Below are 17,290 nucleotides of genomic sequence, written 5' to 3' on the forward strand. Positions count from 1 at the left end.
AGTACCTCACTCTAAACATCACTACAGTCACAGAGCCTCTGAGGTGATCGACTCTTTTAGCTTCACAGGAGATTTAACAGCTTGACTCTTTGAAGCTCCTCCCCTCACCTGTAGATCACGTTAATCCTCAAATCCAACAGAAGTCAGATCCACTATACAACATGTTAATGTTATATAATAATTACATATTTAATAGATTCATAAAATAAAAAATAAGATATTAACAAATATAAAGCAGGTGTGAGCACTATTAACTATAATTAACGGTTATTAACTATAATGAACTGTTATTAACTATAATTAACTGTTATCAACTATAATGAACTGTTATTAACTATAATGAACTGTTATTAACTATAATTAACTGTTATCAACTATAATGAACTGTTATTAACTATAATGAACTGTTATTAACTATAATGAACTGTTATTAACTATAATGAACTGTTATTAACTATAATTAACTGTTATCAACTATAATGAACTGTTATTAACTATAATGAACTGTTATTAACTATAATTAACTGTTATCAACTATAATGAACTGTTATCAACTATAATGAACTGTTATTAACTATAATGAACTGTTATTAACTATAATTAACGGTTATTAACTATAATGAACTGTTATTAACTATAATGAACTGTTATTAACTATAATTAACGGTTATTAACTATAATGAACTGTTATTAACTATAATGAACTGTTATTAACTATAATGAACTGTTATTAACTATAATTAACGGTTATTAACTATAATGAACTGTTATTAACTATAATTAACTGTTATTAACTATAATTAACTGTTATCAACTATAATGAACTGTTATTAACTATAATTAACTGTTATTAACTATAATTAACTGTTATTAACTATAATTAACTGCAATTAACTAATTAAAGACAAAGTGCGGCGATGAAAATGTGTTTATTGATTTTTTGTGTTACAACCAGAACAACAATGAGTTAAAACTCAAACATCTAAACAGCTTCATGTCGTCCGTCATCCGGCTCCATCTGTTGAAATAAAACTTTATTGTTCCTCGTCTCACTGTGAGCTGAAGCTGTTCCATCTCACCTGGTGAGTTATTAAAGATTCTCCTCGTAGAAACACGTCACTTCATTTTTTTAAATACAATCTGAAATGTGCAGATTCAGGTTCACATTTAAGGGACATTCAACCTGCTTCTTTAAAATGTTATTAACAATTATATTGTGAGTTTAAGGCAGCAATCAGACTCAATTAAAAAACTTTATTGATTGTTTTGTGCATTTTTTTACTGTAGGTCTAAAAAAGAAAAGTCTGTGACTTTTATTAATTGTTTGTAAAAATATCAGTTGAGATCTGAATGAAAATGTCAAAAAAACACAAAGTTTTAACAATTTTAATCAGTAATAAATCCTTGAATGTTTCTCTCCTGGATCATTAACTCTCCTGTTGAGTTATTTTAAAGTCAGAAAACCCAGAAATGAATTCAAGCTGCAGAAACTAAACCATGAGCTGCAACAATGTGACGCTCTGTGATTGGCTGCTTGACAGTGAAATGCACCCTGGGAGTCGTAGTTGTCAAAGGAGATTTTTTCTAACAGCTCTCGGTGTGACGTCCAATCACAGAGCTTCAAATTCTGAACTTGAACTTGTATGTTGACGTTTTCATTTGTAGTCAGAACGAGAAGAAAAACAGCTTCTCTGAACTTTAAATACAGTTTTATCTGACCAAAACCACACACACACACACACACACACACACACACACACACACACACACACACACTGTGACAGTCTTTATGTTACTTTTCATGCCTTACAGTAAAAACCTTCACAAATACACTCCTTCATTCTTCCCTCCATCAATCCTTCCCTCCTTCACTCTTTCACTCTTTCACTCCTTCACTCCTACATGAACATCATGCTGTACTGAAGAAGACTGTAAACTAGAGATTGAGACCATAAACTCATGTTTACAATGTTTACTGAGGGAATAAATCAAGAGAGAAGTAGAGTCATTTTAGACTAGACTTCTATACAACCAGAGGAGTCGCCCCCTGGTGGACACTAGAGAGAATGCAGCTCTAACACTTGAAGCTTTGACTTCACTCTTCAGTGTGACGCCCCCTGGTGGAGTAGAAGTGGAAGTTCTAGGTTAGTTTGTAACCAAATGTAACATTTGCTCCACTTACAATTTATCAACTTCAAATGTTAAAAAGTTTGAAGTTAAATGTAGATTTATATTTCATAAAGTTAACTGAGGTGTAAAAAAAATACACGTTTACACACCAACTGTAGTGACCGAGAGGAATGTACTGCGATTTGATTCATCATTCTATAAAGTCTATGAACACACACACACACACACACACACACACACACACACACACACACACACACACTGTTATTCACGTCGTCCCTCTGTGACCTCTCCTGACCTCTCCGTGACCTCGTCCTCTGGAGGTCAAAGGTCGGCCGCTGTGTCTGTTGACTATCGTGTCGTCTCTATGGTAACCAGGTTTAGAGGCGGAGTCAGAGTCCAGCTGCTGATGGTTGCTACAGTCGTCCGTCTCTGGCTCACCGCTGCCCCCTGGTGGCAAGTCTATGTAAGTGCATGTTTCTCTTCTTCTTCTTCTCCTCCCCGATTGGCTCCAAGTGTCAGGTTCCTGTCCTCTGATTGGCCAGCCAGCAGGGCAGCTCTCCACACCTGGAGCAACAGGAAACAGAGCTGGATTAAACATATTAAAAAGTAAAAGTACATGAGTATTATCAGCAAAATGTACTTCAAGTATCAAAAGTAAATAAAGTCATCAAGCAGAATTGGTCCTTTCACAGTGTTTCCTTTCTGTTTTTATCTCTTTTAATGTTGTTTATTAATGTGGAGTCTTTAAATACTTTGTGTACTACAGGTTAGATTATAGTATTATAGTATAATACTGCATCCTGTGTTTTTAAGGTTAAAAGCTGAAGCTGTCAAATCAATGTAGTGTGTAGTAGTACATTTAATCAAGTACTTTATTTACATTGTATGCTACTGATTTAGTAGTTTTTTACTCCACTTCTACACACTACTACTACACACTACATTGATTTGACAGCTTCAGCTTTTAACCTTAAAAACACAGGATGCAGTATTATACTATAATACTATAATCTAACCTGTTGGTGGATATATGGATCATAAAACATCCACCAAAACAGCCTTTTGGACCCTCACCAGTCCGGGTTCAAAGTGGGTCACTCGACAGAGACGGCCCTCCTTGCGGTGACAGAGTCGCTTCACGCCGCGAGAGCTAACTCTCTCTCCTCTGTCCTGATTCTCCTGGACTTGTCTGCGGCGTTTGACACTGTGAACCACCAGATCCTCCTCTCATCCCTCGAGGGGATGGGCGTCTCAGGCTCTGCACTCTCCCTGTTTGCATCCTACCTGATGGGTCGATCCTACCAGGTGACCTGGAGGGGGGCCGTGTCGGAACCACGCATGCTGACTACGGGGGTTCCGCAAGGTTCAGTCCTGGGCCCCCTTCTCTTCTCGCTCTACACAACATCTCTGGGTTCTGTTATTCGCTCGCATGACTTCTCCTACCATTGTTATGCCGATGACACCCAGCTGGTCTTGTCATTTTCCCCCAAGTGGAGACGACACACCACCTCAAGCTCAACCTGGACAAAAGTGAGCTACTGTTCCTCCTGGTGAAGGGTTGCCCGCACCGGGACCTGTCCATCACCATCGATGATACCGTGGTGACGGCGACTCGGACTGAGAGGAACCTGGGTGTGACCCTGGATGACCAACTGTCATTCTCGGCAAACATTTCATCCGTTACACGCTCCTGCAGATTCCTGCTCTACAACATCAGGAGGATTCGTCCCTGTAAGAGCTCATCCAGTCTAAGACTCTGGTGCTAGAATACAGGGCAGTGAAAGGAACAGCTCCTTCCTATCTCCAGGCCACGGTCAAGCCTCACACCCCCGCCCGACCACTTGGCTCTGCTGCCTCGGGGCGATCGGTCGCCCCGTCGCTCAGAGGTCCTGGCGGCCGATCGACCCGGTCACGTCTGTTTTCTGTCCTGGCCCCACAGTGGTGGAATGAACTTCCCACTGACGTCAGGACAGCAGAGTCGCTGCCCATCTTTCATCAGGCTGAAGACCCACCTCTTCAGGAAGTGCTACCCTGAGCCTTCCACTCAGCGCTTATTGTATTCATACTAGCTTGTTGCACTTATTGTATTCGTATTACTTATAGCACTAACTGTTTCTCTTGTTTCTGTACTTTGGCTCTGAGTTATGCTCTGCTTCATGCTCTTAGATGCTTGTTTAAAGGAAATGTACTTATGACTTCTGGTGACTAGTAGTTCTTTTGATTACCAATGTTGATGCACTTATTGTAAGTCGCTTTGGATAAAAGCGTCTGATAAATGACTGTAATGTAATGTAATGTTTGTGTACATGTTTTATGAGATGTTTTGACTTCATGGACCTTTCTCTCAGCGTCGGCTGGCTGCTCAGGAAGCTCATCTGCTGCTCCAGGCGACAGACTCTGAAGGCCAGATAGCAGGACGACAGGACCAGGAGGAAGACGCTGAGAGACAGACAGACAGAGAGACAGACAGGCAGATTAAATACAGATCACATGTGCAGCATTCAATCAATAAACAATAACATGATGACGATTTTCTTCTGATGAACTGATCCTTTGACATCAGTCTGTTACTGAAGTTAACTGATGACAGAGAAAAAAGACATACTATGACTTTTGAACAAAAAAGTCATAGTATAATATGTTAAAAAAAGTCATAGTATAACATGTTAAAAAAAGTCATAGTATAATATGTTAAAAAAAGTCATAGTATAACATGTTGAAAAAAGTCATAGTATAATATGGTAAAAAAAGTCATAGTATAGTATGTTGAAAAAAGTCATAGTATAGCATGTTGAAAAAAGTCATAGTATAATATGGTAAAAAAAGTCATAGTATAGCATGTTGAAAAAAGTCAAAGTATAGCATGTCGAAAAAAGTCATAGTATAACATGTCGAAAAAAATCACAGTATAACATGTCGAAAAAATTCATAGTATAGTATATCGAAAAAAGTCATAGTATAGTATGTCGAAAAAAGTCATAGTATAGTATGTCGAAAAAAGTCATAGTATAGTATGTCGAAAAAAATCATAGTATAGTATGTTGAAAAAAGTCATAGTATAGTATGTCATAAAAAGTCATAGTATAGCATGTTGAAAAAAGTCATAGTATAGTATGTCATAAAAAGTCATAGTATAGCATGTTGAAAAAAGTCATAGTATAACATGTTGAAAAAAGTCATAGTATAGTATGTCGTAAAAAGTCATAGTATAGCATGTCGAAAAAAGTCATAGTATAGTATGTTGAAAAAAGTCAGAGTAGAGTAAGTCGAAAAAAGTCATAGTATAACATGTTGAAAAAAGTCATAGTATAACATGTCGAAAAAAGTCATAGTATAACATGTTGAAAAAAGTCATAGTATAACATGTCGGAAAAAAGTCATAGTATAACATGTCAAAAAAAGTCATAGTATAACATGTTGAAAAAAGTCATAGTATAGTATGTTGAAAAAAGTCATAGTATAGTATGTTGAAAAAAGTCATAGTATAACATGTTGAAAAAAGTCATAGTATAGCATGTTGAAAAAAGTCATAGTATAACATGTTGAAAAAAGTCATAGTATAGCATGTTGATAAAAGGCATAGTATAGTATGTCGAAAAAAGTCATAGTATAGTATGTTGAAAAAAGTCATAGTATAGCATGTTGAAAAAAGTCAGAGTATAGTATGTTGAAAAAAGTCATAGTATAACATGTTGAAAAAAGTCATAGTATAGTAAGTCGAAAAAAGTCATAGTATAGTATGTCGAAAAAAGTCAGAGTATAGTAAGTCGAAAAAAGTCATAGTATAGTATGTTGAAAAAAGTCATAGTATAGTATGTTGAAAAAAGTCATAGTATAGTATGTTAAAAAAAGTCATAGTATAGTATGTTGAAAAAAGTCATAGTATAGTATGTTGAAAAAAGTCAGAGTATAACATGTCGAAAAAAGTCAGAGTATAGCATGTTGAAAAAAGTCAGAGTATAGTATGTTAAAAAAAGTCATAGTATAGTATGTTAAAAAAAGTCATAGTATAGTATGTTGAAAAAAGTCATAGTATAACATGTCGAAAAAAGTCATAGTATAGCATGTTGAAAAAAGTCAGAGTATAGTATGTCGAAAAAAGTCATAGTATAACATGTTGAAAAAAGTCAGAGTATAGTAAGTCGAAAAAAGTCATAGTATAGCATGTCGAAAAAAGTCATAGTATAGTATGTCGAAAAAAGTCAGAGTATAGCATGTCGAAAAAAGTCAGAGTATAGCATGTTGAAAAAAGTCAGAGTATAACATGTTGAAAAAAGTCAGAGTATAGTATGTTGAAAAAGTAAAATTATAACATGTTGAAAAAAGTCATAGTATAACATGTTGAAAAAAGTCATAGTATAGTATGTCGAAAAAAGTCAGAGTATAGTATGTCGTAAAAAGTCATAGTATAGCATGTCGAAAAAAGTCATAGTATAGTATGTTGAAAAAAGTCAGAGTAGAGTAAGTCGAAAAAAGTCATAGTATAGTAAGTCGAAAAAAGTCATAGTATAACATGTTGAAAAAAGTCATAGTATAACATGTCGAAAAAAGTCATAGTATAACATGTTGAAAAAAGTCATAGTATAACATGTCGAAAAAAGTCATAGTATAACATGTTGAAAAAAGTCATAGTATAGTATGTTGAAAAAAGTCATAGTATAGTATGTTGAAAAAAGTCATAGTATAACATGTTGAAAAAAGTCATAGTATAGCATGTTGAAAAAAGTCATAGTATAACATGTTGAAAAAAGTCATAGTATAGCATGTTGATAAAAGGCATAGTATAGTATGTCGAAAAAAGTCATAGTATAGTATATTGAAAAAAGTCATAGTATAGCATGTTGAAAAAAGTCAGAGTATAGTATGTTGAAAAAAGTCATAGTATAACATGTTGAAAAAAGTCATAGTATAGTAAGTCGAAAAAAGTCATAGTATAGTATGTCGAAAAAAGTCAGAGTATAGTAAGTCGAAAAAAGTCATAGTATAATATGTTGAAAAAAGTCATAGTATAGTATGTTGAAAAAAGTCATAGTATAGTATGTTGAAAAAAGTCATAGTATAGTATGTTAAAAAAAGTCATAGTATAGTATGTTGAAAAAAGTCATAGTATAGTATGTTGAAAAAAGTCAGAGTATAACATGTCGAAAAAAGTCATAGTATAGCATGTTGAAAAAAGTCAGAGTATAGTATGTTAAAAAAAGTCATAGTATAGTATGTTAAAAAAAGTCATAGTATAGTATGTTGAAAAAAGTCATAGTATAGCATGTTGAAAAAAGTCATAGTATAACATGTCGAAAAAAGTCATAGTATAGCATGTTGAAAAAAGTCATAGTATAGTATGTCGAAAAAAGTCAGAGTATAGCATGTTGAAAAAAGTCAGAGTATAACATGTTGAAAAAAGTCAGAGTATAGTATGTTGAAAAAGTAAAATTATAACATGTTGAAAAAAGTCATAGTATAACATGTTGAAAAAAGTCATAGTATAGCATGTTGAAAAAAGTTAGAGTATAGTATGTTGAAAAAGTAAAATTATAACATGTTGAAAAAAGTCATAGTATAGTATGTTGAAAAAAGTCATATTATAACATGTTGAAAAAAGTCATAGTATAGTATGTTGAAAAAAGTCATAGTATAACATGTTGAAAAAAGTCATAGTATAGTATGTTGAAAAAAGTCATAGTATAGCATGTTGAAAAAAGTCAGAGTATAGTATGTTGAAAAAAGTCATAGTATAACATGTTGAAAAAAGTCATAGTATAGCATGTTGAAATGCTAAATATCATGATTAAAATATGATGCATGAGTTTCATGTCACACTCAGGGGCCACATGATATGTTTCTGAGGGCCAACATCGGCCGTCAGGCCGCACTTTGAGAAACCATGCTCTCAAGTTGTACATTTCATGTGTTCATGTGAAATATATTCAACCAGCAGGTGGCAGCACAGACCAACAATACAATATATTTCGGTTCACAGTTCAGAGCCAAAACTGGAAAATACCAAAGACTCTGAACACACCTGAGAGTTAATGTAAAACTACTGAAACTGATATATATATATATATATATACATATATATATATATACATGTATATATACATAAATATATATACATATGTATATATACGTATATATACATATATATACATATGTATATATATACGTATATATACATTTTGTGTACTTTTGTACTTACAGCAGGATGAAGAGTTTCAGCAGCTGGTACTCCATGTGACCCAGTTCAGGTACTGGTTCTGTCAGCAGGATCTTCTCTGTTTCCAAACTGCTGTCTACACACACACACACACACACACACACACACACACACACACACACACACAAGATTCAGTCTTGTCTTGGTATCTCGGGGCGGGTGGGGGCGGGGCTTAGCCCGGTGGGCGGGGCTTTGCCCGGTGGGCTAACCTGTGAGCGTGTGCGTGATGAAGGGCGTGTCTGCAACGAGGCCGGGGGAGGAGGTTCCCAGCAGGTCTGGGAGGGAGGAGGACACGGTGGGGAGCGATGGCTTCCTCCTCCACTTCAACACCTCTGGAAACTCTGGAAACTCCTCCTGACGGACCAAACGACTCATTTCAGCCTTCAAATACCTTCTGGTTTAAATACCAATTCAGCAAATACTCTTCAGCCTTTATTTAGATGATGGACAAGATTTCACTTCTAATAACGTTGTTTTATTAAGTGGAATAAAGTTTTGTGTAAAAGTGAGGTATAAATAAAGTATTTTATTGAGGTTTAGTATCTGGAAAGATGAACTAATATCGAGCCGTTAAACTCCACTCAACATGCGTGTAGTATTTTTTACTGTGTAGTATTAGTATTTTAAATCTAACAAAGTATTTTTTACTGTGTAGTATTAATATTTTAAAGGTAACAAAGTATTTTTACTGTGTAGTATTAGTATTTTAAAGGTAACAAAGTATTTTTTACTGTGTAGTATTAATATTTTAAAGGTAACAAAGTATTTTTACTGTGTAGTATTAGTATTTTAAAGGTAACAAAGTATTTTTTACTGTGTAGTATTAATATTTTAAAGGTAACAAAGTATTTTTACTGTGTAGTATTAGTACTTGTCAGCTTGCTTGATGTACATATTTGTACCACACATATTTCCGACTCCTTTGTGAACTACGTTACCCACAACCCCCTGCTTATGTTTACATGTGTCTCTGCAGAATCACGACTCTTCTTTCATCTCTTTAGTGTTTTTATCAAAGTAATCTGATTACCATGGACAGAGAGCTGGGCTCCTCCAGGTACTGCTTCAGACTCAGACTCTTCCCGTTCACCTGTGGACAGACAGACTCAGACAGGAAGTCACTGGAACACATTGTGAGATACAAACAGGAGGTTCTGACTTCTGACAAACCTGCAGGTGAGTGCAGATCCTCCTGAGGACGTCGTAGACGCTGTCTCTGGACAGCAGGGACACAAAGACGTACTGCAGAGGGACAGGAAGTACAAACAGGAAGTACAAACAGGAAGTCACCTCTTCTTTCATCCTTCACCCTGAGGTCGACGCTAAGTCTGTCTGACGACGTGAGAAGTTTTATATATTTAAATGATGTTGTGTCTCCAACACAGATGTTTATAAGAAGTGGACGTGGTCAATGTGACGTCACATGTTGGTTTGAAGCTTTGAGTTTGGATATCTGGCCGTCGCAACCAGAAGTGACAGAAGAGGGCGGAGCTAAATACACCTGAACGCTGAATAAGACGTTTTTTTAGGCGACCAGAATGTTACAATTAACTTTGACGAAATGAAAACAAAATGTGAAAAAGTTAAAGTTATAAGACGAAAACACGGACAACTGGGTAGAGAGACCTGTCAATCACTGTGTAGCCCCGCCCCTAAATCATCCCCTCTTTATGGTCTGTTTGACTCTAAATGGAGCATAATGTACTAAATGAACATCATGCTGTATTGAAGAAGACTGTAAACTAGAGATTGAGACCATAAACTCATGTTTACAATGTTTACAGAGATGTCTTCAATTTAATTTGGCTGAACTCTGCAGGAACTCGGGACTTTAATTAAACTTTATTCTTCATTTTTATTTTGGTGAACTCGTCCTGTCCGGTACCTTCTGTGCGGTATCCATGGTGATAGCCAGGCCGTTGGGCACCAGGCCCGCCGTCCGGTGTTTCTTCACCAGACGAACAGAGACCACTGGAATACACACCTGCAGGTTCAGAGAGGAGAGAGAACGGGAGCTTTTATTGTGAAAAGAAGAGCAAACACTTCCTGTTGCCTCCACTGCTGGACGGCTCAGCAGCGGTGTAATAAGTACATTTACTCAAGTACTGCACTTCGGCACAACTTTGAGGTACTTTTACTTTACTTGAGTATTTCCATTGTTTGCTACTTCTACTACATCTCAGAGGTACATATTGTACATTCACTACATTTATCTGACAGATTCATAATATAAATGATAAATGATCTGTGATCCGTACTAACCCCTCTCACAGTTTAACATTAACCATCAGAGTGTAAATAAAGTTTACACGTTAACCATCACAGTGTAAATAAAGTTTTAACGTTAACCATCACAGTGTAAATACAGTTTTAACGTTAACCATCAGAGTGTAAATAAAGTTTAACGTTAACCATCACAGTGTAAATAAAGTTTAACGTTAACCATCAGAGTGTAAATAAAGTTTACATGTTAACATCACAGTGTAAATAAAGTTTAACGTTAACTATCAGAGTGTAAATAAAGTTTTAATGTTAACCATCACAGTGTAAATAAAGTTTTAACGTTAACCATCAGAGTGTAAATAAAGTTTTAACGTTAACCATCAGAGTGTAAATAAAGTTTGAACGTTAACCATCAGAGTGTAAATAAAGTTTTAACGTTAACCATCAGAGTGTAAATAAAGTTTGAACGTTAACCATCAGAGTGTAAATAAAGTTTGAATGTTAACCATCAGAGTGTAAATAAAGTTTACACGTTAACCATCACAGTGTAAATAATGTTTTAACGTTAACCATCACAGTGTAAATAAAGTTTTAACATTAACCATCAGAGTGTAAATAAAGTTTAACGTTAACCATCACAGTGTAAATAAAGTTTAACGTTAACCATCAGAGTGTAAATAAAGTTTTAACGTTAACCATCACAGTGTAAATAAAGTTTTAACATTAACCATCAGAGTGTAAATAAAGTTTTAACATTAACCTACAGAGTGTAAATAAAGTTTTAACATTAACCATCAGAGTGTAAATAAAGTTTGAACGTTAACCATCAGAGTGTAAATAAAGTTTTAACGTTAACCATCAGAGTGTAAATAAAGTTTGAACATTAACCATCAGAGTGTAAATAAAGTTTACACGTTAACCAGCAGAGTGTAAATAAAGTTTTAACGTTAACCATCAGAGTGTAAATAAAGTTTTAACGTTAACCATCAGAGTGTAAATAAAGTTTTAACGTTAACCATCAGAGTGTAAATAAAGTTTTAACGTTAACCAGCAGAGTGTAAATAAAGTTTTAACGTTAACCATCAGAGTGTAAATAAAGTTTGAACGTAAACCATCAGAGTGTAAATAAAGTTTGAACGTTAACCATCAGAGTGTAAATAAAGTTTTATTGTTAACCATCACAGTGCAAATAAAGTTTGAATGTTGGCCATCAGAGTGTAAATAAAGTTTGAACGTAAACCATCACAGTGCAAATAAAGTTTTATCGTTAGCCATCAGTGTTAATAAAGTTTAAAAAAAAAAAAGTTTTTAAACCAACAGGAGGAGAGCTAGTAACGTTAGCAGCAACGCTAACGGCTAACCAAAGGAGGTTCACTTCAGTTACATCGTGATGCCTTCAGGCTCTGCTCAGTGAACATGAGGACTGGCTGAAGGTACATTATAACGTTATCGTGATATGTTCACATGTAATCTGTAAAATGTAGTTTTGGTGATGAACTTGAATAAATCCAGTAGTTTGAAGGAGATGCTTTCATGTTAATATAAAATAGATATTAGAGATGAATTATGATGTTTAACTTCATAACACAAGCTATAAGCTCATTATTATACATTAGACACATTCTTAAAGGGACAGGTACAGCGGAGATCTTCACTCACCTTGATGTCTTTACCAAACAGGTTGGCGTAGAAACACAACCAGTTCCTGGAGATGTAGAGTCGTCCCTGCAGCAGGATGTCTCTCAACAACGCACACGAATACACTGCAGAAGAAGAAGAGAGCAGGTAGACAGGTGGATCAGACAGGTGAAAGACAGATAATAGATCAGATTAGGACAGGTACTAGTCAAGTGACAGACAGGTGATATAGGACAGCTGATAGACAGGTGAAACATCTGTTCTGTTAGTCAGTGTCCTCCTGACCGACAGGACGGATGTTTCACCTGTCTACTACCTGTATATCACCTGTCTACTACCTGTCCTATATCACCTGTATGTAACTGGTCTACTACCTGTATATCACCTGTCCTATATCACCTGTCTGTCACCTGTCTACTACCTGTCCTATATCACCTGTCTGTCACCTGTCTACTACCTGTCCTATATCACCTGTCTGTCACCTGTCTACTACCTGTCCTATATCACCTGTCTGTCACCTGTCTACTACCTGTCCTATATCACCTGTCTGTCACCTGTCTACTACCTGTCCTATATCACCTGTATGTAACCTGTCTATCACCTGTATGTAACCGGTCTACTACCTGTAAATCACCTGTCAGAGTCCTCCTGTCCTCACTAACCGTCCTCACCTTTCATCAGGATCTCCTCTTTAGGAACCGTCTGGAACAGTTTGTGGTACTGAGAGTTGTACTTGCTGACGGTCTGTGAAGGCATCAGGAGAGAAAAGAGTTATTCACAGACAGAGTGAGACGTTTATGTAATCAATAATCATGTAATATGGTTAAGATCAACAGAACTAGAAGGAACTCAGACCGTTGTGTTGAGGGAAAGATAAAACAAGACTTTATCTATCGTGAGGGAAACAGTTGTGCAACAGTTGCAGTAAAAGTAGGAAAGAGTGCAAATATAAATAAGTATGAAAATATCAATAAATATTTATCACAAAATCCAAGATATTCAGATATATGTGGCGAGTGATGGGGTTCCACAGGGCTCTGTTGTTGGTCCTTTCAGTTTACATGAGTGTTTATATGTTACACATCTTTTATATCTTATATCTGGACCTTTATACCGGTACTTCTTACTTTGTTCGTCCATGAACTTATTAAGCTAACGTTAGCATGTAGCTTTGTTTAGCTGACGTTAGCCAGCAGCAGCTCTGTTGAGACGTCCGACATTAACTCAGAGATAAACAATATATGTCTATATAGACATATAGTTATTTATATATATATATATATATATATATATATATATAAATAACTATACATATATAAATAACTATAAATGTATAAATAACTATCAATATATAACTCACTATAAATATATATACCGTATTTTCCGCACTATAAGGCGCACCGGATTATAAGGCGCACCTTCAATGAATGGCCTATTTTAGAACTGTTTTTATATATAGGGAGCACCGGATTATAAGGCGCATAGAATAGAGTAGGAGTAAGCACAGTACCGGTGTTTACCGCTATTACTTCGGCGACGCCCCTGACTACGGTAGCCGTAATGCTGCAAGCGGTGCGGCTTTGTAGTTTACCAGTCGTACTGAAACATTTTGACAGAGCGCCGTGTACAACCAGTATGGATCAACCAATTAACCAATTGATCCATATATAAGGCGCTCCGGATTACAAGGCGCACTGTCGTTTTTTGAGAAAATTAAAGGCTTTTAAGTGCGCCTTATAGTGCAGAAAATACGGTATATATATATATATATATATATATATATATATATATATATATATATAACTATAACGTTTTGACTGTGGTCTGGATCACTCTGCCTCCTCATTGTTTTGGTTGCTGCCATGTGGGTCAGGAGTGACATCATCTGAATACACCTGTTGTTCCTTTATTCTCCAGGAGACTTCCTGTCTTCCTGTTCCAGTCTGAAACAACACAGACTGAAACAACAGAAAGCAGCTCGACGGCGACTCCACCTCCGAGCTTCTGAGGACAGACTGAAGGACGGAACGCTAGGAAGTAGGAACAAGAACATGACGTCACAGAATCAACAGAGAGCAGGGTTCCTCTGGTTCCTCTGGTTCTAGTGGGACCAGTGATCTGCCGTCCTCTAATGCTTTGTGTATGTCGGGTAAAAAATGAGTAAATGATAAATAATTATTAAAATAATAAATAATAATATTTGGGGAAGAATGTGTGAAAACCTGCAGTAAATCTGTCTGTATGACTCTCACATACTTGAGATTTAATTTGTGGACTCAGATGTCTGATGTAACTTTCTGTCTGCACACACACACACACACACACACACACACACACACACACACACACACACACCCCTGACCGTGTTCCCATGGAGACGAGACAGATGCTGGAATCTTCTGCAGAGACTTTTAAAAAAGATTTGAAAGAACTGCTGCTGACATGTCGTCATCTACAGAGCTGTGTGTGTGTGTGTGTGTGTGTGTGTGTGTGTGTGTGTGTGTTCAGTGTGTTGGGTGAACGACTCACTGATCCTCTGTAACACTTCTTCACGTCTTCGTAGGAAAGATCGTCAATCAGCGTCAGCCTGCAGCACACAAAACATCTCATCACAATGTGTCTTATTACATGACATCACATGACATCACATGACATCACATGACATGACATGACATGACATCACATGACATGACATCACATGACATCACATGACATCACATGACATGACATCACATGACATCACATGACATGACATCACATGACATCACATGACATCACATGACATCACATGACATCACATGACATCACATGACATCACATGACATGACATCACATGACATCACATCACATCACATCACATCACATGACATCACATGACATGACATCACATGACATCACATGACATCACATCACATCACATCACATGACATGACATCACATGACATCACATCACATCACATCACATCACATCACATCACATCACATCACATGACATGACATCACATGACATCACATGACATCACATCACATCACATGACATCACATGACATGACATCACATGACATCACATGACATCACATCACATGACATCACATGACATGACATCACATGACATCACATGACATCACATCACATCACATGACATCACATGACATCACATCACATCACATCACATCACATCACATGACATGACATCACATGACATCACATGACATCACATCACATCACATGACATCACATGACATGACATCACATGACATCACATCACATCACATCACATCACATCACATGACATCACATGACATGACATCACATGACATCACATGACATCACATGACATCACATGACATGACATCACATGACATCACATGACATCACATCACATCACATGACATCACATGACATCACATCACATGACATCACATGACATCACATGACATCACATCACATCACATCACATCACATCACATGACATCACATGACATGACATCACATCACATCACATGACATCTCATGACATCACATGACTCAAACACACGTCTTCACTTTGACCTCTTCTTAATGAACCTCAGCTGATTCTAGTAACAATAAAGTAACAATAAAGTTAAAATAAAGTCCTTCAGTCTGAGAGCGTGTCGTTGTGACGTCACTGTGATCTGTTTCCTGGTGACAAGGATTCAACGTGACCACAGATGACAGGAACAAGTTTACTGTTTACTTTCTAAACAGAGTACTTGTACACACACACACACACACACACACACACACATATATATATATATATATAGATATATGAATATCTATATATATATGAATATCTATATTAGCACTTTTACTGCAGTAAAAACTCTATGAACCTCAAAGGTTTCTTCTTCTTTTAAGTTCTTATTATTACAGCTTTCTGGTCACTGAATGTTTCATTAACACTGAGTTCATTGACCACTCTGTTAGTGGAAAGTAACTAAGTACTTTTACTCAAGTTCAGTTCAGATTTCTATAACATTTCACAGAGAAACATCGAAGTTTGTATTTGAATAATACATTTTCTATTTATTTTACAGATTCAGATTTTACATAAAAACATGTGATCAGTTTAAAGATATGTTCTCTCTTTTGTTGACCTAAAGTATTCTTATTCAACTAAATTAAGAATATAACAACTGCCTATAAAATACAGTTGTGTGTTTTTCCTTTTATTTATTCAGGTTTCTAAAAGACAAAATACACAAAGAACACAATCTCTAAATTCAGATTATATTCTGTCATCATTGAACGCCTCGTTAACGTTGTGAACTCAAACAAAACTACGAGATTAAGTTCAGGAAAAAAGATCGTGGTTTAGTTAAAATAAGAACGGTTGTTACGTGAATCAAGTCACATGTTTAAATTAAGTGAAGTTAAGTTAAGTCAGCCTAAATAAGTCAACGTTGACTTTTTGTTTCTATATATAGAAATATATGTATTTCTATATATATATATATATATATATTTATTTATATATATATATTTATTTGTTTATTTGTGTATTTGTTTATTTATTTTTATATATTTATTTATATAAATTTATGTAAATGAACCAGAGTTAGAGATCTAATTATTGTCTGTAGTTCTTCAGGGAAGCTTTTTACTATTTAGTGACCAAATATGATCAATACAATTCTACAAAAAACACTATAGTTACTATTATACAATTCATATTATACAACATTATACAACACAGTACGTATGTATAACTAACTATAAATGTATAAATAACTATAAATGTATAAATAACTATGAATGTATAACTAACTATGAATGTATAAATAACTATGAATGTATAAATAACTATGAATGTATAACTAACTATAAATGTATAACTAACTATGAATGTATAAATAACTATGAATGTATAAATAACTATGAATGTATAACTAACTATAAATGTATAACTAACTATGAATGTATAACTATGAATGTATAAATAACTATGAATGTATAACTAACTATGAATGTATAAATAACTATGAATGTATAAATAACTATGAATGTATAACTAACTATAAATGTATAACTAACTATGAATGTATAACTATGAATGTA

General features: G+C 35.4%; 1 protein-coding gene across 1 annotated transcript in view; it reads right to left on the bottom strand.

The window, feature by feature from the left end:
• Nucleotides 1-913: 913 nt before the first annotated feature.
• The window catches only part of LOC137881709 (GRAM domain-containing protein 2A), a 26,812-nt gene continuing 10,435 nt past the window's right edge, over nucleotides 914-17,290 (bottom strand). Inside the window, exons 3-12 of the mRNA XM_068723775.1 lie at nucleotides 14,738-14,795; nucleotides 12,880-12,952; nucleotides 12,230-12,333; nucleotides 10,233-10,331; nucleotides 9,518-9,589; nucleotides 9,378-9,437; nucleotides 8,557-8,701; nucleotides 8,330-8,423; nucleotides 4,471-4,572; nucleotides 914-2,697 (exon numbers count right to left, since the gene is read on the bottom strand). Of these exons, the coding sequence (XP_068579876.1) occupies nucleotides 2,649-2,697; nucleotides 4,471-4,572; nucleotides 8,330-8,423; nucleotides 8,557-8,701; nucleotides 9,378-9,437; nucleotides 9,518-9,589; nucleotides 10,233-10,331; nucleotides 12,230-12,333; nucleotides 12,880-12,952; nucleotides 14,738-14,795 (856 nt within the window). The 3' untranslated portion in view covers nucleotides 914-2,648. The remainder of the gene's footprint in view (nucleotides 2,698-4,470; nucleotides 4,573-8,329; nucleotides 8,424-8,556; nucleotides 8,702-9,377; nucleotides 9,438-9,517; nucleotides 9,590-10,232; nucleotides 10,332-12,229; nucleotides 12,334-12,879; nucleotides 12,953-14,737; nucleotides 14,796-17,290) is intronic.

The sequence above is a fragment of the Cebidichthys violaceus genome, unplaced genomic scaffold (genome assembly GCF_023349555.1).
Source record: "Cebidichthys violaceus isolate CVI_PGR_0920_01 unplaced genomic scaffold, fCebVio1.0.p SCAF_3, whole genome shotgun sequence".
Taxonomy (NCBI): domain Eukaryota; kingdom Metazoa; phylum Chordata; class Actinopteri; order Perciformes; family Stichaeidae; genus Cebidichthys; species Cebidichthys violaceus.